The 27,812-nt window shown below is 39.4% G+C and overlaps 2 protein-coding genes and 1 long non-coding RNA gene across 8 annotated transcripts in view; 1 reads left to right on the top strand and 2 right to left on the bottom strand.

Moving 5' to 3' along the window:
• Nucleotides 1–445, bottom strand: part of fcho2 (FCH and mu domain containing endocytic adaptor 2) — a 57,405-nt gene extending 56,960 nt beyond the window's left edge. For all 5 annotated transcript variants that reach the window (XM_014997101.2, XM_014997111.2, XM_088010822.1 and 2 more), the window contains exon 1: nt 276–445. In XM_014997101.2, the coding sequence (XP_014852587.2) occupies nt 276–308 (33 nt within the window). In that variant the 5' untranslated portion in view covers nt 309–445. The remainder of the gene's footprint in view (nt 1–275) is intronic.
• Nucleotides 71–6,708, top strand: LOC148155962 (uncharacterized). 2 transcript variants are annotated; one of them, XR_015764829.1, is made up of 5 exons: nt 71–201; nt 458–577; nt 2,626–2,796; nt 6,315–6,400; nt 6,553–6,708. It is a non-coding gene; the product is annotated as an uncharacterized LOC148155962 (long non-coding RNA). The 2 variants fall into 2 exon arrangements; XR_015764830.1 differs by lacking the exon at nt 6,315–6,400.
• On the bottom strand, nt 1,663–27,750 carry tnpo1 (transportin 1). The gene is made up of 25 exons (XM_014997099.2): nt 27,225–27,750; nt 26,979–27,087; nt 24,847–24,922; nt 23,812–23,961; nt 22,122–22,228; nt 17,748–17,881; nt 16,593–16,674; nt 15,758–15,880; nt 14,475–14,593; nt 14,130–14,190; nt 13,800–13,968; nt 13,170–13,322; nt 12,852–13,077; nt 11,789–11,960; nt 11,456–11,542; nt 11,243–11,350; nt 10,631–10,789; nt 10,457–10,544; nt 10,260–10,358; nt 10,066–10,161; nt 7,472–7,547; nt 6,463–6,562; nt 6,308–6,382; nt 5,745–5,883; nt 1,663–5,647 (listed from the first exon to the last, which is right to left on the bottom strand). The coding sequence occupies exons 2-24, from the start codon at nt 27,081–27,083 to the stop codon at nt 5,776–5,778; spliced, it is 2,673 nt and encodes an 890-aa protein (XP_014852585.1). The 5' UTR covers nt 27,084–27,087; nt 27,225–27,750; the 3' UTR covers nt 1,663–5,647; nt 5,745–5,775.
• Between the last annotated feature and the right edge of the window lie 62 nt (nt 27,751–27,812).

The raw sequence follows: 27,812 nt of genomic DNA, 5'->3' as shown, positions 1-27,812 counted from the left end.
ATCCAGACGCAGCCAATTACCGGAAAGAGGGGCGGATACTTAAGCCTCTCAAGTTAGATAGGTTCACAGAGGCCCAAACCCCGGGGTAAAAACAGAATAATTACCGAAGAACATTAATGCTGGTTGTGCAATTCAGGACCGGCTAGTCTGTCGGCACCGGACAGAACCTAGTAACCGCACGACTACGACCTGAATAATAAGGTCAGAATAGACAGAAAGGGAATAATGAGGTGTACCACCGGTGTTAACAGCATTAAAAAATAAACAACACCTACCCAGAAATTTTCTAGGAAGTAAGGCGTTATCATTTTGTTCTGTTCCTCTTCGCCGCAACTCTTCAAGTAGCTGTAATGCGAATTTTAAAGCGTAAATCATCCACCGTTCTCCCCCCGTTTCTGTTGTATGTGCCTTTCACCGTTTTCCTCCTCTCCCCTTTTTTCTCCCTTCCCACCTTTAGACTCCACCTCCGCCAGGCGGTGCTGCACTGCTGCTTTCCCCAGCGGTTCCTTCTCCAGACCCGGGACGAAACAGCGCTACCATCGGCTGATGAGGACACAGGCTAGGATGCTGCCTTCAGGTGCTCTCCGTAAATTCCTCAATCATACAAAGAAATTTTAAAAGGAAATCGAACGGCTTATTAGCGCCTCTTAGAGCTAAATAAATAGCCTTTGTTTGTTATATATATTTTTTCATATATAGTTTTAACTTAAGAAAATTTGTAAAAGCATTTTTATGATAAGCATAGTATATATTTAAAAGTTGACAGTACATTTAATTAATTTTTTACTGCAAAAAACTAGTGTTTTTTGTAGATGTCCACTTCATTTTGGAATTTGCAAAAGAAGACATTTCCCTTTAAAACATTACACAGAAGTATTTAAAAATGTTATTATACATAAAGATTATCGCAGCAGAAAGGCTCCAGGTCTTCAGGAGATTGGAAGAGTTGACTTTAAACACAAAATACCTTGGATATAACTTGCAATTGACTTAATTTTATAAAAGTTTTCTTTTTAACATTACATTATTAGGGCCATTTGGTGCCAAGCAGAGATCTAGCTTCTAAAATAAATTTATTGATGAGTAAGTATTGCTATTAACTTCTCCTAAGTTAATTATAAGGATGTGTTCAGTAAATATCAGCTTTAAAAAAATGTCAGTTTTGTTTTATATAAACATTTGAAAAGTACTTTTCCACCGACCAGACAAATACTGCTTCAGTAATTGTACTCTAAACACACATGTTTATGATACAGGGTGGTCAGCTCTAATTTGTTAGGTATCACCACAAAATGGACACAAAGGAAACATTGGCAATGATTTAAAGTTCATCTTTGTTTTATTCAGATGTTAGATTGACTTCCAGGATGTAAAATCAGTTTTTCTTTTTTTAAATAGATGTCGATTCTCTGATTAAACTAGTTTTTAAAAACATTCAGGTATAGTACACAAAAGTGATATTTTGACATTAAACCAGAGTTAAACTGGGTCCGGTGACAGCAGGTCTGCTTCTGGGTTAAGCTGATTAATTTAACCCCTTTCTGGTTTCAAGTTAGTTCTCAAGGTTCTGCACAAATTTCTCCAAAGCTTAATTACAATAAAACGTTTTATTTCAGATGATAGAAATTGGATGAGTCTGAAAGGAAGGAGACAAAAGACATGTCATAATGTAAACAATTTATTGGAACAATGTACAGATTCAAGCAATGGTAATCATTCACACCCACTACATCATTTTACAAATATTACAAAATTACTACAGTACAATATAGAGTCTTTGCATGATCCAAAATATTTGGTGGCCCCAAAAGTATTACTTTTTTTTCTTAATTCAGCAGCTTATTTAAAAAAAAATGAAACCAAGTCTATCAAAATGATGTTTTTGCTTTTCATAGCAAAAAATGTGAAGGCAGATTAACTATTGAAGTTTAAAGGCTAATCGAGTTACAGAATACAGGAGCTCTTTGCACAGTCGTCGCTAACTACCGGTTGGTACTTTATAAAATGCGGTCGTTTAATAAAGCTTTGTAGAAAGTCAAACTTGTACTTGCAAACTTTTTTTTTTTTTCTCTTTATGGTTTTCAACTCCCTGGTTTTGTTTTAATACAGTTATGCTAAATATCTATTGCAAATCAACAAAATCCCCAAATGTTTGCTCCTATGGCATTGTGTAGAGATTACACTGTTCAATCACAATCATTTTAGGCAAAAAAGTAGATGAAATATGTGCAAGTTATAGTTGCTGAAATGTTGTTTTTTTTAACCCCTAGCTTTGACAGCTCACAGTGCTGCAAGTAACATCAGCTAACATCCGACATCCACGTTTATCCGTTTCTTGCATGAAAATCAAGCTTTTTAACCATTCTTCAGGACGTTTACGGGGGGGCTGCATAAAAGGTGTACACATTAAGGAAATTATAAACAAACAAACGATAAAAAAAAAAAAACACTGGAACAAAAGCAACCTGAGGTTTACACTTAGAAAAGACATATTCAAGTGGTGATACACAACTACAATGTTTAGCAGCGGTCAAGTCAGAAGGACAGCACAGTAACAACGGGCGTTCATTTGTGTGTGTGTGTGTGTGTGTGTGTGAGGTTTTTTTTTTTTTTTTTTTTTCTCAGACGTACAATCTTTCAGTGGACGAGGACTGAACACACCCCATCTAGCTGTGATCACGCCACTTCTCTGTGTGCCAAACAGCTGGAATGTGCCAGACAAAAAAAAAAAAAAAAAAAAAAAGAAAAACACATTTTGAACAAAGAATGATGGGGGAGAAACATACACGCACACACGTAAGTATTTGCCTCTGTATTCCATGATGCATTTATTATGTCTTGTAATTTTTAACATCGAATGATACCTACAAGAAACCAGCTGCAGTCCCCTTCAAAAGCGCTCAGCTTTTCAACATCGTGTCAAACTATAACCACAAAGTTCAATGGATTTTTTGTGAGACGTTATGGAGTCAACATAAAGCAATATGGCAGGCCGATTTCATCCAAAATCAGTTTCACAACAAATGACATTCCAGATATCTGATGTTGCTTTATGAGCAGATGTATTAGTAAATTGAGATAGATTTAAGATATATCTAATTGCATTATCTAGTACAAATGATGTCCGGTTCCCCAATAATTTGAATGGAAGCTTTAATTCTAGGTATCTGCAATCAATTACTGACTATCTGAAACATATTTCAGATATGAATAGTTAAATCATAACTAGTCATAAAGTAGTTCTATCTAGTCGCAATTCTAATTAAATATGTCTTGGATGACACCACAATTCGAGATATGTCAAACGTAATTTTTTTTTTTTTAGATTTGACAAGTGCAAATTAAATTGCAGATATCTTCAAAGCAAATAATGATTAAGCAAAACCTAAATTGAAGAAATCTGGGAACTGAACCTTGGATTAGTCTGAAAGCGTGTTCTTGTGTCAGAATGGACCGGTCAACGTCCAGAGCCAAATCCAATTAGGAATTTTTGCAAAACACTCCTGTTAAAAGATGAAGCTCTCCATTCTGCCTGAGCGAGTTTGAGCTAATTTGTAGAAAATGGGTTAAAATGTGTAAAGCTGAAGGCTGAATCCAATGCGTGCCACACTTTTCAGAATTTTTTACACGCTTCATGAACTTTACATCTTTTATCTTGCGCTTTACTCTTAGTTACTACTGTTAGTTGAGTCACAATTTGCGGCTGTAGTGTGTCAAAATGTAAAAAAAAAAAAAGACTTTAAAGGGGTATGAAAACTTTTGAAAGGAACTGGTTATATCCCTGTAAGTATAAAGCTACATTAGCAGTCCAATTGCATCAAGATGCTTATTGCATTAGGTGAAAACTTTTCAGCAGCAATAATTAATCCTCAGTAGGGGTTTGGCTACATTATTTCAAGTACTTCTTAGTACATTTTTTTTGTTTTATATGTGCATTACAAAGAATTAAATACTGCAGTTATTACTCTGGCCAGCAGAGGAAAAAATGCCTGGCTGGGTGTTTAAAAAAAAAAGAACAAAAAATTAATAAAAGCAAAACTATCTCTCTAACTCATCATGGAATACATTCAGGCTGTAACCTTTTAACAGTTTGACACTTAAAAAAAATATATATATATATAACAGCACAGAACAGGCAGACACATTAAACATTCTTCACAGTATTTTAAAACTACATCCAGTTAACGGGGCAGGGGAAGATCAGGGAGAGCGCTCCGGTTTGCGATACGCGAGGTTAATACACGTCCCAGTGTTGCAATACATACATCGTCCACTATGTACTTCTTAAAACGTCGAATTGAAGCTCCCCTCCCTCCCGCAGAACCCTCTTCCCACCAAATGTTTTCGCGCGAGGGGCCACCAACATGCAAGAGATGAAAGGCATCCAAGTACCCCACAGTGACAGCCACCCGACACAGAAACACAGCCACCCTCAGGATCATGCTTTTTTTTTCCCAAGCACAGGAAGCGAAAAAACCAGCAACAGAATTTCAATACACTGAGAAATCAACATATTCAACACTGATCTGATGAAGTGTGTGTGAGTGTGTGTGTGTGTATGCGGGTGTGTGGTTCTGATTCACGAAACTCACAGACGTGTTTTTGTATCACTGAGGTTAAAAATAAAAAAAGAGACACACACAGGCTGATGACCTGCATGCTCTACTTCAGTTTTCCTTCAGAAATTTCAGACAATAATTTAAAAATGATTAAAAAAAATGAATTTAGGCATCTTAAAGATTCGATATGCTCTCGCGCTCTCTCTCTCTTTCTCTCTCTAAAAAAAAAAAAAAAAAGTCACATTCACACCACATAAAGTAAAGAGACTCACTCCAATGTCACATCACAGCCAAGGTTTGACACAACCTGAATCCAGCGTGTAAAAACCCTGTCATGCTACGTTACAGACGGCCGCTGTAATTCTCTGGCAGAGGAAACAGAAAGTACTTTAAATATAGATTACACGATCAAAGAAGAACCTTATCGAATGGCAACGATGGCCGTCAACACACATCACTAATGTTCGACAGCTTTCCACAATATTATAAGCATGCTACCTAATCCCAGAAAAGCTGCTCTTGAATTGTGCTCCCTGGTGATTTTAAGTCAAGAGCGTAAAGTGTTGAAATAATAGGTTACTTGCAAGTCATTACTTACTTACTTTGGATGATATGCAGCACATTTCCCCTGCCTCCCCCGCCCAATTTCAAAATGCTCTGCTAGCATTAGCTGCTTTAATATAAAGTATCTCGAAGATTGGTTTCATTAATCTCAGAATCTGTCCTCAACAAATACCTTAAAGATTCATTGTTTTTTTCCCCCCACTAAAATGACCCTTCGGTAGTCCTGGAAGCAAGATGTCTGCAGAATAAATGGGGGAGAGGAAAAAAAAAAGTAGAAGAAAAACGTCATTTCTATTATTTGTGATTGAGATGTGATTAAATGAATGATCCTCCCATGATAAGGTTGAACTGCCAGTGTCTCCCCCTCCCCAGCTTGCGCTTAAGGGCACTGAGAACTGGAGCTACTACCACCTCCCTCCCACCCCTTCCTCCAGGTCGGGGAGGGGTCGACCCCCTGACCCCCCCTGCAGAGGGTAACATGTTCCCTGGGATGGTTCCCCGTCTCGTCTCCCATGGTGAATGACCTGTGTGGAGAAGGGAAGCAGTTTCAATTTTAGGCCAAAGTTGCTCCACAAAATATGTTTGCATCTCGTTTTCAAGATGGGAAGCAACAAAACGGACCCCGCGATGAGGCACAGTGCTGTGGAAGCCTTTACACCCCATAAAAGGTTGCCAGTCGTTCCTTCAAGGGAAGCGGGAACTGATCAGAGAAGCGCCTCCAGTTGTCTTCGCCCACCTGGTTCTTGAACCCGTGAAGGATCTGAAACCAAACACAAGGAAAGGCTTTTAATAGCAAGTCATGAAGGACCCCTGCCCTTCAAAACAGACCTCATGCAGGACAGGGTTGTCCTCAGAGAGTAAATTAATCAAGAATTTTATTGAGATTTGAAATGGTGCTACTTAATCAAGGTGTATGGAGGTTTCACTCCAATTTAAAGACTGTTTAAAACCATTATGAATCAAATTTAAGACCTATATGAGGACAAAAATGTCCTAGTCGTGAACTCTACAAGATTGATATTCAGTTCTGCACCGCTTTGCGTTGGTCTACGACTGAAAATCATAATGAAGAACACAGGAGTTTGTGGTCATAATACCGTCCATTAGCACCTGTGAGCGGGTGAAGTCGACTTTATTTTATTTTTTTAACGTTATTTATACCCATCCATTTGCCAAATTTTTACCTTGTAGAACATTTCTCTGAGATCGTCCTTTGGATTTACCCAGGAGGCCACTGCGTCGCAGAAGAATATAAAGTCCTGTTCCAAAGAAGAGAAGTGAGGCAACATTTCGCCTTCTGTAGCCACAGAGAACCGAATCGACCGGGGCTGGAGCTCACCTGCACCACGCCTCCAGGATTTACACTGATCATGGTGCAAATTCCTCTGAATGCTGAGTCTTTCTCCTCATTGTCTCTTATATTTCGCAGGGAGGTGCACCTGACGACATGGACGACCAAACTCAACATTGAATATGTCAAGAGCATCATCCAGTGACAAGATAAGGAATTTGTGCAAGTGCACTAACAACTTCCACTATGTAAGGCTAATGCTAATCAAGGAGTTATTAAAGAATCATAAACACAGCCTACTGCATCCCTTAATTCAAATGTTTGTTTTTTTTCTCTTTTACTATTATTATGATTCGTCTTTTGGCTGCAAAAACTCCTATCATGACCTGTGATCACTGACACAATAAACATGCACACCAAACAAAATCATTTTTTTTTTTTTTTTTGCATTTAAACACAGCCACACTGACATCTAAGAACGTTACTGTCTATGTGCAGTGTGTTCAGCAAAACCTCATGTATAGCACCTTGATTTTAATTTGCTTTGTTTTTGGAAAGATTTACTATAAAAAATAATAATAAAAAAAGGTCGGGATAATTTTGGGACAGGACATGCAGCTGGGCGACTGAAACGAGAAAGGGATTTTAGGAATGCTCTTTGGCATTAAAGGCATCCTTTCTCTGTTTTTGAACCAGCAAGGCATGTGACAAAGTCTGATCCCATGCATCTTAGAAGTTGTTAGCGACAATTAACAATGTGAAAAAACTAGAAATTAAACAAATTAACGTGTAATATGAAGGTGCTACTGAGGCAAAAAAAATAAAAGAAGAAAAGAAAAAATCACAAGTAGGACCTAAAAAGGACAGGGTTAGTCACATGGTTGGCAATGATTACAAACTGATAAGAAAAAACTGAAAAAAGAAGTTTGTTTTAGAAGGAGAGTGAGGAAGAGAAGAGGAGAGCAACAGGGGAAAGGAAGGGGGGAGGAACAGGCGACAGATGAGAAGAGCAGAGCAGAGAGAAGATGAATTAAATAAAAGATTGAATAATACACACCAGGGTCTTATAAACTGCTGTAGCATGGGTGCCACCTCTTGAGGACAAACGTAACCAAGACGACCAATTGTTATTGCTAAGGTAACGCAATCACGGTTACACACCACCAAACGCCAACGAAGACATGAGCAATGAGGAGGGGGGAGGAGAAAAAATAAAGAAAAAACAAACAACTCAGAGACATAAATCAACAGAATCTGTGTATGATAATAAACAGACTTTCACTAGCGTCGATTATTACTGCCCCTCCCTTCGGTCGTGGGCAGGAATTTAAAACATGGCACTCTAAAAAAAGACATACAGAACGTTTAAGGGAGAACACATTGACAACTCTGACAAGACATTCATAGAAAAAAAATAAAAAAAATTTTAAAAAAAGGCAAACGTGGACGTCTGCTTTCGGCAACCGTTAAAACAGCTTTTCGGATCTGATAAGAAAAAAAATGGATTCAATCTCTTTGTTAGTTTAACTTAAAATGCACAATTCGAAAAAAAAACAACAAAAAAACAAACAGGTGAGTTAATAGTAAAAAAAAATTTAAAAAAAATTTAAAAATTGTAGCGTGTGCAAGAGCAGCTAACGAGATTTCTCCCTTAAACTCACAGATGTTAAATTTCAATAAACAGAAATATATATATATATATTTTTTGGTTTGTTTGTTTTCTTTTTTGAAAAGAAATGACAAGATTACTCCAAGCCAACTACAATGGAGGGAGACTAGTATCCAGCACAGCAGGTTCTTATGAGGCAGAGAGGAGGGAGGACCTAAGTTTAAGAGACACAAAACTATGCAACATTCTCATTAACAAACAGGCATTTATGAACAGTCCAATGACACATGCAGAAAGCAGATGGTACGCTCATTAGAGTAAAGTTCAGTGCAGGATCAGCTGATCAGAGGCAAACTAAGGAGTGGCGCAGTGCTCTCCAAGAATTTGCAGCCTGCTGCTTCGGCACAAAATGACGGCTTTAAATTTAGTTCCAGCCAAACCGGCTCTCTTGGAAATATATTTAACGTTAGCTTTATATGCATGAGTGGAAAGTCTGACTTGGCTCTTTTCACTTCCTGAATGTTCTCTCTGCCATGTTCGAATACAGTGCTTTAATTAATACATATTCCATTGAACCACTTTATATTTTCACATTACATCCACAAACTTCCATGAGTTGAATCAGGATATTTTGCATACTTGTAAAAAGGGGGGGGGGGGGGATTTTACTGGTAAAATATCTGAAAAGTGTGGCGTGGCATGCAAGTCAATTTGGGAATGTCTGCAGCAGCTTTGCGCCTCTACAGAGAGAGGCTACACTTTGACTAGGCCATTCTAACAGATGAACATGCTTCGGTATAACGAGCCTTTAATGGGTTTTCTTTAGCTTTCTCTGTCCTGCAATCAACTGACCAGCTTCTCGGTCCTTGCTAAAGTAAATCATTCCCAAAGCAGGATTTTTTTGTTTTTTTATTCCCTGTTGAGGAACAAAAACTCCAGCAAACTTCACACCAAACCCTAAAAAAACTCCCAATAAAATACACTGAAGTTTGTGGTTGTACTGCAACGAAATGTGCAGAAGTTCAAGGAGTATGCATACGCAAAGCACTGTATTCCGAAAACAGAGCGGGCAAAATTTATCGTCAGACATTTGAGCATTTTTACGACAAAGTCGTGATTACTCTTCCATCATCGTGTATCCTGCATTAAACATTGGCCATTCTTAACATTTAACATCTATTAGCAGAAATGCATTCACATTTAAAGAACAGTAAATAAAAGCAACACAAACTGACAGCAAAACAAACAGGTACACATCTACAGAATCCCTAATTTATCTTGTTTTTAGGCAAGGTCACACTTTACCCTTTCATGCTTTTTTTTTCTCTTTTTTTGGTCATTTTGACTCCTCCCAATACAATTCTTAATGGTGAAAACAAAAGCAGAGTGTAACCTTTTAGAAACTTGAAATCTAAGCTCTGTGTCATCATGTATGTGCTGGTTTAGGCATTCTCTCAGTTGTTCAGGATTAGCGTTTAACTGAAGAGACAAGTATGCCTTTGGTAACTACGTGAGGCTGTCTAAGCTTTTCGTTCTGTTCTATTTCAGCATCCTGCTTCGCTTGTCAGTCCGTCCAGATTAGTCGACTCCCAAGAAGACTGGGCTCTTGCATGGTTTGGCTCGTTTCAGGAGCGTCAGGAATTTAAGCGCCGGGTTTTTAATTCTCTTTTATCTCGACCCAGACGTCTTTGCGGTGGGCTGCAAGTCAATAACTGTAGTTTGAGCAGATTAAGCGAGAAACCAGCGAAACATGTAAGGCTCATTCTTTGGGAGAAAGGGTTGTTTGGACAGAGATTAAAAGACCAGAACAGGCATCCTTGTGAGTGTGGTGAGTACTGACTGAGTAGGACCTGGGCGAGTCAGAGAGTGAGTGAGTGAGTGAGTGAGTGAGTGAGTGAGTGAGTGAGTGAGTGAGTGAGTGAGTGAGTGAGTGAGTGAGTGAGTGAGTGAGTGAGTGAGTGAGTGAGTGAGTGAGTGAGTGAGTGAGTGAGAAAGTGAGCACCTCCCTGTGTGGCTGGCTCAGCACTACCACCGTGTGGTACCTGTGTTTTCCAGTAGAGTCTTTGGAGTATTGGGTCTGTTAATGATCTCCACCAGCTGGTGCAGCACCATGGCAATGTAAGGCTGCATTTCAGGCCCTGCGAGTCGCATTTCATAAAACAGAAAATAACCGTTACTGTTTTTGAAAGCAGGTTACTAGGTTAAAAACGGATGATCTGGAAGCAGCTCAACTCACCCATTTGTATAGAAATCTCTCCGATTGCCCAGGTTGCATTGTTGCACACAGATATTAACTCTGGGTTCAAATTTGTACCCAGTATGGGCATAAAATCACCTGTAAAAGAAAAAAAAAAAAGAAAAATCAATCAACTTGGTGACTGTTTATTACCAAGATCAGCTTCAAAACAACAACAGCAGCAGCAGTGGCCATACCGATGCAGGGTTTGACGTGCTGGAAGCAAGCCTTGGTGAGATCCCCAAGCAGAGCGAAAGAGCTCTGACGCACCTCAGGCATTTTGTCCTGAAGTTGAACGAAACAACACAGCTGTCGACAATGCTCGCCAGTTCACTAGTCTGTTGAGCAGCGTGCTCCGACGGCCTCTTTACCTGCATGCACTGATACATGAGAGTGAGGATGTTGCTACGAGCGACCAGCTGCTCGATGGTGCCGCCCAGGCCCTCGGCCAGTCCGCTCAGTAGATCCAGAGCCACAATCATGAAGTCTTTGTCCGGTACCTCATACTGGTCAGGTTGTGACTGGTGAAGCTGAACGGTGGTAGAAAAAAAAAAAAATAACAGAATCTTATTCAAATTGTAGTTTGAACTTAAGTTCTCAGATGGAGGGCTTAAGTTCAAAAGGATGAAACATTTAGCCTTCCTGTTGTCTCCTAAAAGTATTGTTCTTTCTTGTATTTTTCACAGACTGAATAAATCAGGCATGTTTCAAGATGATATAGTAATTAGCTCCAAGAATCCAGAAATTTTTAAAAAGTTGATAATTTCTTCTTGCATTTCAAACAAGAATACAGTTAAGCTACAATGCCAATAATTTCTCAACAACGTCCTGTTGGAAGTGCTTTGAATAAGGTTTTTTTATTATTATTATTTTAAATCTTAAATAGACACTACATTCATTCAATTTATAGTTCTGCAAAGCAGATCAGAGCAGAGTTAACGCTGAGGTAGGTAGACTGACTTTTCTAAGAACTACAGACTCACCATGGCCTGAGCGAGCGTCTTCTGGACCAGGTTGACGCATCGCTGGTAAACAGGCTCACAGTAGGGCAGAAAGCCGCTTTGAAGGGCTGTGGCTACCGAGGATAAACACTGAGGAGAGAACGGAGTATTAGTAGCACATGTTAATCATGAAACTATGATAAAACTTGAACTGAACCAGTGCTAAAAAAAACAAAACAAAACAAAAAAACTTACTTCCAACAAAGGAAAAAGATCTTTGTCTTCATCTTTCAGCTGGTTCCATTTCTGTATCAGTGGTGGCATCAACATCTGGATGTATTCCTATTAAAATTCGACAGAAAATTAAAACCACAATTATTTAAAAATATACAAATACATCCTGTAATCTAACAAATTTTTTGTCTTTTACCTTCAGGAAAGGCTGTCTAGACTGATTAGATCTGAAAGTGCATTTACCACTACCAGCACAACAAAGGTAAAATGAGGAAGCAGACACAACAGTATGTGGCATGTCAAAATTCACACCGACTAGGAAGCGAAGCTGCACGTTTCTGTCGTCCTGCGTACCGGTTTATTTAGGTGGTGTCCCACAGAATCCGCGAGCGTCCCAATGGCGTCGTAGAGAATGAGCAGGTTTTTGTGCTGGTACTTGCTGAAAGCAAACACCAGCGTGTCCAAGATGAACGCCAGGTAGGGCACCAGCTCTGTGCAAGCCTCCTCCTCCAACGTGGCAAAGGCGCTATGTAGAGGAAATTAAAAATGGAGGTTATGATCCATGCAGATGTGTTACTCTTTGAACTTTTTCACACGTTATCCACATTACTTATTCTTTTTCCGTTTCCAAGTCCAAAGCAATATCTAATTCAAAACCTCTGTAAACACCTAGGGGTGTACGTTTATCGTGTCGCTCATCATTTATCGTGAAAAATTTCTTAGCATGGCAAGAATTTTTATTTCAATTAACGATGTTAAATATAATATTTTTACTATTTGTTCCACGAGAGCATTGATAAATATCAGAAAATTCAAAAGTCTCATAAATGTAGTTACTGTCTGGAGTTCAGCGATATAAATCTAATTTATTTAAGGAAGTGGCGTCCTGAAGGAACCTGTTACAAATAGGAAACAGTATTTGTGTTTGTGATGCAATGAATGCTGTGGTATGCAGTCACAGCCACACAGAGAAGTAATAAACTTTTTTTTTTAAAATCATGGCAATAGTACCATAAAATATTGCGATAAAATTTTTAGTCCATATTGTCCACCACCTATGAAGACTTGAATGTTGTTGTTCACCATCCAATCTAATTCAGCTTGTGCCGTTCTATAAAAAAACGACGGGCATTTTTTTTGGTCTCTAGATGTGGAAAGGAGGTGAAAACATAACCAAAGTATTTCAAGATGCAATTGGAAAGAAAGTGCAGACTCAGATGGGGCTAAATATCTATGCATGCATTTTTATTTCCAAAATGAATTGGGGAAAACCATCTATTACATTCCATCCACTTTCCAATAGACATGTTTCTGTTTTGTTGCTCGTATAAAATTGCAATAAAATATATTCACCTTGTGCCTGTTAAAAAAAAAACAAAATTTGAAAAAGTTCAACAAGTGTGAACATTTTCTTTACCTGCAAGCGGCCTCCTGCACACGTTTGTTGCTGTCCAGAATGCGCTTCAGTAGCTCAGTCATTAGAGGCTTCAGGTAAATATCTGGGGGCTGGCTGACCACCCAGTGCGCGTAGCGACTCAGTGTCCAGCAGGTGATGGATCGCACCAGTGCCTTTTTGTCAGACAAGCACTGGATGAGGTGCGGGATGAGCTCAGGCAGGTAGGGGATCATGCCTTGCATGCAACCTGGGGGAAAAAAAGGAAGAAAGAAAAGTTAAAATTTAAGCATTCTTCTGAACATTTTTCCTCTCTCCCTGCGTCTTCCTCCTGATCCCCACCTTCAGCTATAGCGCCCAGCACCAGGATGCCAGACTCCTTTACAACCCAGTCAGGGTGGAAAAGCAGCTCTTTGAGCAGTGGGAGGATGTGCAGCAGCAGATCGTCCCTGAACACATTGGCCAACACGTCCAGCGCTGCTGCAGAGCACTTTCCTAACATTTCGAGAGCATTGAAACATACAAGTGTGCAAAGAGAAATAACAGGAAGAACAAGAAAAAATTTGAAAAATGAATCACAAGTTTAGGAGCAGTTGATATGAAAAAGGACAACTTTTAGACATACACTGCAATAAACACAGAATCTAGTGCAATTTTTAGTTAAGACAAATCTAAGTTACAAGTAACTTTTCAGCAACATATGGGAGCTCATTTTTTTCACTTATAAAATGTGAAAACTGACTTGTGATGAGCAAAACAATCTGCAAGTGGACCTAGTGCTTTCTTATCAATATTAATGAATTATTTACTTAAAACAAGCTCCTATTTCTCTGCTGAAATGTTACTTGTGAGTTAGTTTTATCTTATTTCAAGTGCGTTAAGATATTTGAACTACAAACCAGACCACAAATGCTTGGCCAGGTTTTGTGTTTTTGCAGTATTAGGGACGTCTAGTCGGGCACCAAAACTCACGCAGGTTCCAATCAGAAATCGTGTCGTCGTCGTCCATTTCATCGTCGTCGTCGTCATCTTCCTCGATCCCGTCGCCCTCGTGCTGCTGGGCGACGGTGCGGGAGCGGTGGAAGCGCGGTCTGATGTCCTGCTCGTTGTCTGGAATGGCCTCGTCCTCCTCGATGTCCCCCTAAAGCCAGAGACATTTTAAACTCGGCTAAATGGGGCTTTGCGTTGCATGTTCGGGACATAAACGGTAAGGACGACTTAAATCAAGCGCGTGCCATCCTGATTCATGGAGTATTTCATCCTTGTTCTTCCAGGTAAACACATTAGGGAACGCAGACTGACCTTGAGCAAGATGATGTCGATCTCCGAGTACTTCATCCCGTTGACAAGTACAGGAATGAGCCTGGAGCAAAAGCCAGGGATAAAATTATGTGAAAAAAAAAAAAAATGTGCAAGGATAAGTTCAAGTTCACAGGCAATCACTCACGCCTGAGGGTCTACTTTAGGCACGGCTTAATGTGGCAGATTGGTGACATACGATATCGCGGAGGCCAGCAGCCAGAGAGATTCTTACTCAGCCCAACATGAGGCCATGAGGAAGAAAATCGTTCTGTTGCCCAGGCGGATATGAATCAACCGGTCTTAAAATTAAAAGCGCAACACAAACTTGTGTGAGCGGTTTCTTACTGAGAGAGGTGACCGCACAGCACTTCTTTACACACCGGCTGCTCGGCCAGTGTAAGCCAGAACTCACAGGCCTCCAGGGCGACATTCTCGTCTGGGTCCTGGGTCCTCAGGAGCATGTACTGACAAAAATTAAAATAAAATAAAAAAAGTAAATACTCAAGAACAATCATCAAATATTAACGTCTGACTTTGGTTAGATAGAAATCGGATTCTTCTCCAGGATTTCCGTAGGTTTCACCAACTCAAATTTCAGACTTTTCAAGATCATTACACATGAAATTTAACAGCTGTGTTACAACAAGAAAAGTGCATATTTTATATTGTAGTAGTGTCAAGCTTTTTTTTTTTTTTTTTTGCTTTTTTTTGCATAGAATAAATCTAGCACTGCAAAGTCATCTGGGAGGCTGTCGATAAATTTACACTTATTCATGACAGACGCAAAAAAAAAAAAAGAAGGGAAAATTAGCAGCAAGTTAGCGGTAGCCTCAACTGCCTCAATTTACAGAACGTGACACAAATATCTGCAAGCAACTGAAATGCTCGTCTGACAGAAAAGCCCCACAAAAAAATTAAAAACGAGATTAAATAGTCACCAAAACTTAAGACGTGTGATTAATGTGTTTAAGGCTAACCTGCACTTTTTTCCAAATTAATTTAAGACTTTGTAAGGCCTTAATTAATAATTTATATATATGAACTCGAAACTTGAAATGAAAAAATTTTAGGCTTTTCCAGAGTTGCTTAAACGATAGCGACAAAACTGTAAAAACATCCGCAGTGGTCACGAGATAGATGAATCGACAGATGGGTGAATATCTAGATGGTTAGCTAAATGGACGGATGGAAAATGTGTATTTCATTAAGTACATAAAATCTTTTCAAGCTTTTCTTCCGAACTCCATACTTTTTCAAACCTGGAAGACACTTAAGCCACAGTCTGTAAGTTTTAAAACCGTCCATTATGGTGAGCTTTCATTTTAGCTTAGTTGTCAAAACAGCTGCTCCAAAATCAAACACAATAACCGTCATCTGATGCTTCTCTCATTTCTTATTCTTGACAGTTCGCCTCACAGACATTTAGCTGTATGAAAACGTTTCTCATGACTGACAAACTGTAGCCACACAAAAACACACTTTCACAATTCTAACACCAATAATAAAGTCAACATTTTGTTTATTTAATTATGGACATAGACCTGCTATAATCTGAGCGTTCAGAAGAAGACTTTGCGTTTAGTTTCAGTTTTCTCCGGGAGTACATGTTTTCATTCTGTGCCGTTTACCTCTATGATGTTGTGCATGTGAGGCAGAAGACGATCCAGGCGAACCTCCAGCAGCATGACGAGGGCTCTGCAAACATTCTTCCTCACTTCGGGCTCCTCATCGGTCGCCAGTGCAAACAGGTTCTGCAGAACACACAAACCAGCACCTTTTCTTTTAATTTTCTTTTAGTAAAAAAGACTAATTGTAGTAAAAACGGCAAAAGATACAGTGGCCTCGCAAAGGTAATCACAACCTTTTGGGCTCTGCAATATATTTGATTGGGATTTTATATCGCAGAGTAACGCGAAATAATCTTCATGATTGTAAAGTGACTGATAAATCAGCCAAGACTTTCTTAATTTTGGGTGAACTCGATCTCATCTACCTGTCTGAAGATCAGCCACTGTTCTCTGTTTCTTTGCTTTTCAGACGAAAACAAACAAAAAAAAAAAATCGATATCAGCCAAAATCAAAATCGGCAGATCAAGTTTTTTTTAAAGATCAGTGGATCGGCCGGAAAACTGCAATTGGTGCATCCTTGAAAAGGTTACGTTTTATCCAAGAGTACCGCAGAGGAGTAAACCCTGATCTAAAATACAAATCCTTGACTCCCAAATACATCTGAAGTGGGTGGTTTTAATGTGATAAAATGTGAAAAAGTAAAAATACTAAATGACATGAATAATTCAATTTTTATACAAAACAACATTGGTCCGTTGGCTGTTTGGTACCTCATCTTTCAGATTTTTGTTTAGATAAAAGCTGATATTTAAACAAAACAAAACAAAAAAAAACTAACTCAAATGCACATTTTTCCAAATTGATGCCGCATGCGTCCACATGCACTGCGCTTACCTCGATGAACGGGTCTATGTGAAGCATTAGGGCCTGAGTCCTGCTGATGATGAATTGATTGACACAGGCGATGGCATGAGACCTGCAACACAATAACCACACCACTTGAGAGTCACACTGGCTTGTTTTGCTCACATGCTGCCCACTATAAATGCAGCCTCTGTGCTACTTTTTATGGACTTCTTGTTTTCGGTTTAAATGCAAACTGCAGCCACATTCAAACGTGGGGATAGAGAAACTGACTGTGCATCAATGGCACATTAAGAACAGAAAAATATTCATAATCTGCACATACAAGAACGTTTTCAAACCGGGGAAAGATTTATTTTTAAAAAAAAAAATAAAAAACTTGCACTAAATGTAGCTTTTGCTGCTTCTTCAGTCTTTGATACTGAAGAATGAAGAAAAATACTATATTTTATTTGACCATATTGAGTCAGTGGGAAATAAAATACCTTTTTTTTTTTTTTGGCACAATTACTGGTACACCTGTCAATTAATCTTAAACAAATGATAGTTTATAAAACTTCCAACAAGTAGTAATTCATGACATTCAGTTTCCTTGGCAATAAAATGAGAAAAAGACGAGTTTATCTTGCCACCATGGAAAGTAAACAGTGTTAAGAAAGCATCTACACCGTACTGTGAATTACGGTGTAGATGTGTGATGCTATGGGCTTGTTTTCCTTCCAAATGCACAGAAGTTTTGTTTAATGCACGATATTGCGAAACACATTTTATATTTAAAAATGTAAAAAAATAAAATAAAATTTTAAATCGATATTGCACAAACTTGGAATTGGCAGGTCATGCTTTTTAAAGATCGGTGAACGGCCAGAAACTGCAATCGGAGCACACCAAGGACAAATCGCCATAAAAAATGGTTCCACAGACACATAATTGACATGGATGTTCCAGTACCGGATCTAAATCCTAGAAATAAATAAAAAAACTGTGACATTAGCTGAAAAAAATCAAAACAAAAACATAAAACAAAGCATCAGAGGGAATCCAGGATTTAATCTGTCAATAAATACAGAGAAAACCAGCATCTTAACTTCCACAATGGTAACACATCCACTGTAAAGTTTATAAAGCAACCTAGGTTTTGAAAACAGCATTCATAGCAACTAAAGAAAAAAAATGTTTTGTTACCTAATTTTCGGGCTGTTGTGCTTGAAGAACTGCAAGAATTTGGGGATCATGACGTTAAGAGGACGATCCAGCATGTCGCTGTCCAGGATCTCGGCGGAGTCCTCACAGATCTTCTGCAGCGCCCCGAACGCTCCCTAAAGACGACATGCAAAAAGAAGAAAAAATAATGAGGAAAAAAAAAATAGGTCTAAAATGTTTCACAATTCTGCAAATGTGGGGGATTAATAAGGTATTCTATTCTAAATAAGCATCAAGTCAGACAGATTGTCTGAACCGCAGCTACAGGAAACAGACCTCAATGCAGTTGATGGTGATTTCTCTTCAGCCGAAAGCTTTCAAAAATATTGAAATATGTTGCAAATCCTGGTGTAATCTGCTCTACTGTAAACAAATGTTTCACAAACCTCAACAGGATTCACCTGCTTCTGCTACAACAACCTTCAATCTGTTGGCCAGCGGCCCTTAAACGCACCTCTCTCAGCTAATATTAGCTGCCTGGCAGATGTTTAGTATGCAGCCTTACAATATGGTGCATATTCTAAAAAAAGCAGCCCAGAGAAGCAGACGGCACCGACACAGACGTTGTGTGTGAAATGTGTTTCCATGGAAACCTGCTCCCATGTCAGGGCTCCCTTTTTAGATGACAGCTACAGAGCGTGCAGAGAAGACGACGACGACGAAGAGGGAAAAAAAATAATGTGGGGGGATGAAATAAGATGGAAAGGGTAAGAGTGTCAAGGTCACAGACATGCCGCGGTGCAGACGGTGACATTATGAAGCACTTTCACTCATTAGAATGCCAAGTACTTGCAGGCGTTAAAGCAACAAAATTGGTGAGAAGCATCAGCCTGTGGAAATGTCATCTCTGGGTTGACAGGAAAAATAAGATATTGTGAAGCTCTTTGATGCGTGTGACATTTAACAGTACTGAAAAATAAGACAGAAGCTGCTTTCCTATGTGAAAACAAGTCAAACTGTTAAATGAGCATAGATGTGAGCGGAGAGAGGCAACAGGAGTGTAAACAGTGAAGTCGTGAACAAGGTGTGTTCGGCGAACTCGACAGCCCTGGAAATCAGATGAACGCACGAGCGTTGACGGGGAGCCGAAACACGCCGGCAAGCAACGTAGGCAGAGAAGAAATCGAACTGACCTTTACAACTCCGCTGCGTCCACATGCCAACTGCCATTAATCAAAACCGTGAAACTGTCCAGGCAAAACCTATATTAAGCCACTGCGCCTCCGGCCCCAACCTTACACCTGCTTCTTCCTTTTTATAGAGCAAGGGACGCGGGGGGGTTGGGTGTGAAGCACGGCCACATGAGTTCGGCCTGATCAACCAAATACTGATCTGAAACTATAAACAAAGATCCGGCAGTAAGCTTGAAACTAATACCACTTCCAAAGTGCTAAAAAGGTATTTTTTACTTAACTGGGCTATGTGGCTATCTCAATAAAGCTAAAAAGACAACGATGTCATGCAGCTCCGCAAAGTCTGAGCTGACGTTTTACATCATCACATCATAAACCTAAAATTAACGCACAACTACTACATGCTAATACCTGAAATTAGCCAAGCACAGCAAATGTTTCTCAGGGCTGGAATCTCACAGCAACGTGTGCGCCTCAGAAACTGCACAATCATGTCAATATGTTCCAAAGGTAGACAGCAAAACACCAGTAGTTGTGACACCAGCTGTGTCCTCATTGACTATATTAGTGCGTAATTAGAAATACAGAACAAAGCTTTATGGAACACGTGTATTTAAAAAAGCTCATGTTTGTTTTTTTGCTAAACGTTTTGGCGCTACATTGGTTTTGCGACCGTATCAAAATTAGTGCATTTTGCAAAACTGTAATGGAAACACTTTTTTTTTTCGCAACAAACGCATTACATGATCAAAATCCGGATGTCACTACTGGCAGAAACGACAAAGAAGACAACAGGAAGTGGTAGGTGGGAAGATGACGTGGGATGTTTTTATAATAGCTTATCCTTGAACAAACATATTCACGCGTGATTATAAATTGAGTTTCTTATTAAACAGAAACACCGCAAATGCAAAAATGTGCTTTTTCTACATTAGCGGAATATCAAAAAAGTTTTGCGTGCATTTCTAACAGAAACACAGCTACTGAGGATTATTTATAAGTGTTGATTATTGCCAGCAAAATTACAGATATCAACACCTCAATACAGATTCACCTGGAAAATGCATCTAAAACTAGGAAGTCCTAATTCAGGCATTTGTACTCTAGCTTTCTCAAAGGTAGATTTTACTGTTCCTTATGTGTCTGTGTCATATGAACGTAAAAATGTTGGTGCTAACAAAAATGCAACACTGAAAGAATGCAGTGTAATGTTTCATTGCACTGAGTAACTAAACTGTATTAAATTTACCGTTGAGTGGGACAGCAAAAAGGTATAATTCATCAAAAATAGCCTTGTTTTTATAAATCTGCAAACAAACATTCGCAACAATCACACATCTATAATTGGATTCTTTATTTCAGAAAAAAGTAAATGTTTCTGTGGCATTTGCTGCTAGTCAGATGTGCTTCCATTAGGCTGAACAATAGTTTCAGAACAGTGTTTCTCAACCCTGGTCCTCACCGCCCCCCTGCTCTGCATGTTTCAGATGTGTCTCGATTCCAGAACAGCTGATTCAAATGATTGCATGACCATCAAGTGCTGCAGAAGCCCGTTAATCACCCAGAGATACAATTCATGTGTGTGGCAGAAGGGAAATACCTAAAACATGCAGGACAGGCGGGCGGTGAGGACCAGGATTGAGAAACACTGTTTCAGAAGGTATGTCCACATTGCTACAACAACCCAAGAACAGAAGAACATGAAGTATTTTAGAACACATCTAAACCTGGAGGACAATTTGTGCTCCAGCATTAATTTAATCATCTTCAAAATCAGACATTAAGAAGCTTTGCGGCCTTCAAGCCGCTTTTAGAAAACGTATCAACTCTACTAAAGGGTTTTTACATTCAGCCGCTGTTCAGTCTTAAGCCGCACGCACGCACACGCACGCACACACACACACACACACACACACACACTTCAAGATCCTCTGCAGTAAATAGCTGACCTAAATCTAAGACTCTGAATCAGCTTTATAAGAGATGATGGCTGGGTTGCCACGAGGGGGATCCATTTTTTTTTTTTTTCTGCCCCACACCTCTGCCTTAAATGTCAGATAATCCTGCTTCCTGAAAGTCATCTGGATGCTCCTGGTGTAACGAGCAATCCTGTCCGGTCAAACTGGCGAGACACTTTTATGATGCAACAAAACATACAAACTGCTGTGATTTATTCCAACGTTGCTCTGGAGCATTTAAATATGTAGCTATCAAACTGTGAATCTGACAGGGAGCCAAATCTACAGTTTAAAGTCCAAAAAAACTGAATGACAATGGATAATAGATTAAAAACAAACATGGAGGACATGGGGAAAAAAAGGTTTTTTTTTTTTTCTTCCCCCAAATATCCACTGCAAAAAACCCATTCTGTGTGATTATGTGCTAAATGCCAGAAAATGGGGTCATATGGTTTTCAGGTTATGACAGAAAAAGAGAGACTGATGATATTCCCATGTTGAATAATCTGTGGTAGTAGCTGCCGCTCCAGCTGTGAGGCCGCCTTAAGCTCATCTGTCCAGCAGGACGTCATCCAGATGCTGTTTTAGACGCAGCTCTTTTCTGCCCACAACAAATTACCGAACAAACGCGTATTGCTTACTGGGGGTCTTCGGTGACAAACATGCTCACTTCCAGCCCTGTTAAAAAAAGAAACTTTTCATGTTGGGTCACAACTTGACTGCATTTCACTGGAATTTTATGTGACAGACCAACACAAAACAGCCACCTTTGTTCTTATGCAGCTACATGGGATCCAAAACTCAAAACGTAAAAGCACAACGGCTGAATCCTGTTTAAAACACAAGCAAGCCTTAGTAAGGTAGCACAGCCAGGTGCTACGGGAATTTTGAAAAGCAGCACTTTAATCCTCATTATTTTTAAAAGATTTTAAAATCAATTTTACCCAAATTCTAGGCAAATAATTGTTTCATTGAGAATGTGTTGCAGGGTAGTACTGGATATAAAACCGTTAAAAGACTAAACGTCTAGCAAGAATTCCCTAGCTTAGGTTAAAGAATAAACTTGTGTTAGAATGGCCCAGTCAAAGACCAGAACCTAACTCCAATCCCCAACAAGACTTCAAATTAATGCCCATGGATGCCATTGGCCCAACTTGACTGAAATTAAGCTATTTTGCAAAAGTTAATGGGCAAAGTATAGCCAATATATCCACTGTACTGTATACAAACATGCTAAACATATGAAAAACATGTGAACTTCTCACTTCACATGTGTTGTAGTCTTCAGAGTCCAGCAGCAGACAGAGTTTGGGCAGAAGCTCAGGCCAGTTTTGCAGCTCTCCTTTGGAGGCGATGGTGGTGATGAGGATCCCTGTGGTGGAGAGACTCAGTTTGACTCTGCACACTTGAACGCACAAACATCACACCAACTACCACAAGCACACACGTAGGAGCTTCATACAGAACAGGAACGAGAAGCTGAATTGGCTGCAGCTGCAACTCCGAGGTCTAGGCTTCGCTCTGCAAGAAGGCTCAACAGAAAGCAATAAAACCACAAATCACCGATTCTCATGAAAGATTCTTTTCATCACACCAACCACAACTTGTTAAAACATTTCACAGGGAAATTAAGCAGGTCATGTTCCAGTCTTAGAGAAGCACAGCAAGCTTAGATCACAGCAGCTACAGGCTACGGCGTCCTGACAACGCGAAGCACGTGGTGCTAATTGGAGTTAGCCCCATGACCAAAGCACAATTTTTATCAAATCAATTTTACGCCGTTGTCCCTACTCATGCCTCGTATTTTAATAAACAATAAGCATTCCTAATATTTCATTTATTGCCAGCAAAAAAAAAAAGAGAGAAGAAAGATTTTTGTTTACAGGAATTGCCTTAAGTAAATGTCTTTGCTTTGATTTTAGCTGCACTCCTGTTCAGAATGTCGCTTCACGTTAGCAGCATCCTGTTAAGCTGCTGCTAAGCCAAGCAGTCAGAGGTGAAGGAGGGGAAGAACAACAGTAATGGCTGCCGGGCTGTCCTGCCAACACCATGATAGAATTTAGCTACAATACGTCCGACACATCCCTGCGTGAATTTGTTTTCATTTCAGAAAAGGGAGGCAAAAACAAAAAAAAAAAAGGAATAACGAACTGACATTCGTTTGATTCTAAATGTGTCGATTTTCATCAATTATCCTTCACAAACGATAGAACACTTTTCTCTGATTCAAATGCCTTTCCACTGGGTTTGGACCGTCCTGATGAGCCTGAGTTTGATAGAGCAGTGAGCATGCAGCATTTGGTGCACCGGAACCTGAAGTTCAACACATTCATGGCTAAACGGCTCAAATAAAAGGTTTGACATAACATTTAGTTGAGATTTTTATTCTCAAGGAAAGTCATTTCAGTCAAACTGCAAAAGTATTCACTTATATCAATTAACATAGTGTTTTTATATTATGTGAATAATATTTTTATTTAACATAATATCAAATTATTATAAGTGTACTCTTTGCTGTAGTGATGAATAAAAACCAAAGTCTTTCCTAGAAACTCTCACTTCATCTAATATCCATTTAGAATCACGTACAGATAAGCTTTGTGGTAACTAAGGCGATATGTTATTAGGAAGATATGCAATTGAGATATTAAAGCTGAATATCCGATGACAAGAACTAGATCCCCACCAGTCTTTATGAGATTTAGCGGCTTGGTTACTAAAATACACTTTAGCTGGACATCAAGGGCACTGAAACCGGAGCCAGATGTATTATTGGCATGCAGAATGTAAGTGTGTGCCGTCTGCTACGATTTCAAAGAAGAAATTCGGATTTCATACGACATGCATCTCTCGTGGTTCCTGAACGTGCGGGGCAGTTTTGGAAATTTCACAAAATGAACTCAATGATTGCATGCATTGGACAGATTTTTCCCTAAAACATGGCACCCGACTTACCCACTGTGGCACGAATGAGGGGAGAGGAGTCTCCGATGTTTTGGAGGCATTCGCTCTTGATGAAATCAGACACTCCGTTTGGGAAGTTCTGGTAGTGAGCCTTGACGTTGTTCTTCAGAATCAGTCCGCTCAGGGAACGGGTCGGTTCGTCTGTGAGGAGACCAGAAACAGGCCAGTGAAGGTAAACAAGACACGGGTAGCAATTTTATAAACATCACTTAGACTTGAACAAAAACAAATGTTAATAAAAACAACAAAAACAGTAATTATTTGCCATAACTTACAGTTTTACTGTGCATTGAAAACCTATTTCACCCCCTCTCTGGCTTTATTCTCATAGAATATGAGATTAAATAATCCTGCCAACACAAAATTTAAGACCTGTGATCAATGTATTTTAGGCCAACTTATTGTTTTTGGACGAATTTAAGAAATTTTACGGCCATTATCTTAGATTCATGGAATTAAAACTTTTCAAGGATGTGCAGACACCCTGTAATGTATTTAAGGCCGACTTACATTTTTTCTTACGACATTTAAGACGCTGTAAGACTTTAATTTTAGACACATAAATGTAAGTGTTATAAAAGGATGCGCAGACACTCTGTCATCTGATATTAAAACTGTTTTTAATGACTGAACTCTATAAAGGGGGGCAAATACTTTTCACAGCCCTATTGATGTTAACGTTCTATTTAAATACAATAATCCACTAAATTTAAAATGTTTCCACCTTTCGGCATTTAAACCGAGCTCAAAAGGTGTGCAAGCAGCAAATTAAAACGTCTCGGATCTTGTACTTAGCAGACAGTCGTGCCAAACGCTGCATCTCTGCCAGGAATCAGGTTTAAATTTAGAGTGACCCATATTCCCAGAGCCACATCATCTATAGCGAAGATGCCCCAGGGTCACCCTGAGTCATGGCCAGATAGCTCCTTTCCAAAAGGTGTTGCATAGAATAAAGAGGAAAAAACAAACAAACAAAAAAACATGTGACGTGAGAATAGAAGGAGGTGGACAGACGAGTTAGCTTACCTTCAGATTTTAATTTGGTCAAAACAAATATCAAATAGTTGTTAAAGTCCGGATACTGGTTCAGCTGCTCGAGTCTCTGAGAAAAAGAAAGCGGTTGAGGATGACAACCATACACAAGGGATGCACAACATCAGTATCTTTACTGCAGCAGCAGTGACGCAGAGTATTTACTTTTTCATCCAGGGCCAAAAGAAGAAAGAAAAAAAGAAGAAGTAGTGGATAAAGTTAATGTGTGTAAGTGGTGGTGTAATGTGTGGACGTTTGTAATGGGTCATAAATATGTCATTTACTATGACCGAGTACTGTGAGTACCCGACCAGATGGCGTCTTTAGGGCAATATTGTCTATGAGCTAATGATGTGGCTCATATGAGAGTGTGAGTGTGTGTGTGTGTGTGTGTGTGTGTGTGTGTGTGTGGAGGGGGGGTTACGTAAGCAAGTCATTTAGGATCAGCAAGCAGCCACACAGAAACAAGTCGGCCTCGCTGTGGATGATCCTTTTTTCCTCTAATGTGAAAATATTAAAGCTCATTTCCATCTGATGACACTTCACGAGTGAAACGACGGCAGAGGTAATGAAGCACTTAACACTGTATAAGCTGCAATTAGCAAAAACCACACACACACACACACACACACACACACACACACACACACACGCGCGCACGCACGCACACCCCTCGTCCCTGAGGCAGCTTCTATCCCCCCTCTCCCATTTAAGTGTCTGTACGTCTGCGTCCGGATGTGTCATGAGAGTGAAAACACGTCCATTCCAACACGTTTGCGATTCGAGCGTTGCTCGTTTTTTGGCGCCCTGTTGAAAAACGACACCATGGTAAATGTCAACGTGAAAGCTCAAGTGACAGCTGGACAGTTTTTTTTTTTTTGCCCTTTTCGTCTTCCTTGTACCTTTACCAAGGTACCAGATTAAAGTAAACCGCAACTAAAATGCTTGTTTAGTTTAAATCAAAAATATAGATATTAATATTTCTAGCAGTCATTTACTAAATTCAGCAAAATGCAGGCTACTTTTAAACCAACACGTTCCTCGTTTCTTGTTTTACAACGCCTTTACTTTAATAAGAGCTACAGCTAGGGCTTATTTATTAAAGATTACACCTTTACTTTGTAATCAAAGAAAAGGTGTGGTAACCTTTCAGCCAGCTGTTCAGCAGTGTAGAGCAACATACGAGAAATGGTATTCATAGTAGTCACTCTTCACGGCATGAAGTCAGCTCAAACTCTGGTAATTCCCTGACATTTCATTAAAAGGGCTTTCCATCATAGCAATGGTACTACGGAAAATTTTGTGGTTTTAAAATGGCAACTTTTTGATTATTCCTTGATATTAAACCATCCAAATAAGGGAGCAGCTCATTACATTTTCCTAATTTTTGCTCATTTCAGAGCTTGTGTATTGGAAAGAACTTCAGTCTAATTAGCTGAAAGAAGATAAAACAGGCCGGAGCTGCATAGAGTCAATAAATTTCATCAGGACTTGTTCAAACACGAGATGCTGTGGCGCTTTAAATAAGGAGAGTCTAAACTATGTGTATCATCTTGTTTTCATGCAGCCTCTCAGTAATTTGTACTCGTGGTGTAAGATCACTGCCATCTTAAGTCACTGCTTTCCTTTTGAAGATATGCAAGTGCATATTAAAAACACAACCAAAGCTGCAATTACAGCATAATGCCATAGAACAAAAAACAAGATTTCAATTTAGTGTGTAATAATTAGTGAGACTTTTCTGTGAACACAGCCGTTCAAACTAAACTGAAAGGAAAAAAATTGGGGATAACATGATTATTTGATAAAATTCCTATTTATTTTTATCTTAAATAAATTAAATATAATAAAAAAAAACATCAAAAATGTCATTGTTTTTAATCTAATTATTGACATTAACAGCTTTCTACATTGACTTTTCAATAACGGCATACATGACCTTGTTTACATGAACCTTGGTGAGGTTATTATGGGAAGAAAAAGGGAAAAAAAGAGAGAAAACCCGGTCAGCACAGGCGAACATGATTCTAATGGTAAACACCTTGGCGTACATTAGCTACAGCTAGCCTGTTGAGTGTGACTGGGCTGTGATAAATGGATAAATCTTAAACCGGAGGAAAGGATACTTGCTGGACGGATCTCTGCGTGGACGTATCTGGTGACTGAGACTCCTTCAGCAGCTGTAGTATTTGCTGAAGCCCCTGCTCGTCTGGCTTCCACTCACACTCCATCTTGCTGCCGCGGATAAAGCAACAACATAAGCTCACACAGAGGACTTACAAGCCGACGGCTCATAAATGAGAACACCCCCCACCTTCTCCCTCCGCCCTCCGTTAAAGGCAAAAACATGTCTGACACAGAAAGGCTTTTACCTGCTCTGTCGCGGCCGACGTACTCGCTTGTAGTATCCTTTCTGTGAAAATGTGAGCGTCTGTCTGGGTTTTCAGACATGGGCCCGTTTCGGCAGACAGGTCCGTTCTTCGAGCCAGACGAAAAAAGCTTCAGGTCAAACAGCTCTGCGTTGATTATAGCTGCCTCGCTTCGGTCAGCTGACACCCACCTGCGAGGTCCTAGTGCTCAACGGATCTTTGCTTTTCACTTACCAACTCATGTTGCTCTGTTTATTCATTTATATGTTTTTTTTTTCTTTCTTTCTTTCAACTGAACTTCTTCCAAGGGTAAAATTTACAACAAACAATTATCCAGCATTCTTTTAAAAAATTAGGAATCCCTAAAGAAAAAACATAAGGTTTTGATAAAATTTTGATAAATTACCTTTATTTCAGATGGTACTTGAAAGCACCACAAGCCACCCCAGTGGATTCGTGACTTTCCTGCTAATAGAAAAGCTGTCGAGTCTCAATAATGCAACAATAAGCCATCGATTAAATTAATGCTTATGTGATCATTAGAATCAGATATGAAATTGGTAAATAAATATTTTTTTAATCTGTCCATAA

Source organism: Poecilia mexicana, unplaced genomic scaffold (genome assembly GCF_051168715.1).
Source record: "Poecilia mexicana isolate PSO_F unplaced genomic scaffold, ASM5116871v1 scaffold_12, whole genome shotgun sequence".
Lineage (NCBI taxonomy): Eukaryota > Metazoa > Chordata > Actinopteri > Cyprinodontiformes > Poeciliidae > Poecilia > Poecilia mexicana.
The sequence above is the reverse complement of the archived record's forward strand: the minus strand, read 5'-3'. Positions and strand labels throughout refer to the sequence as shown.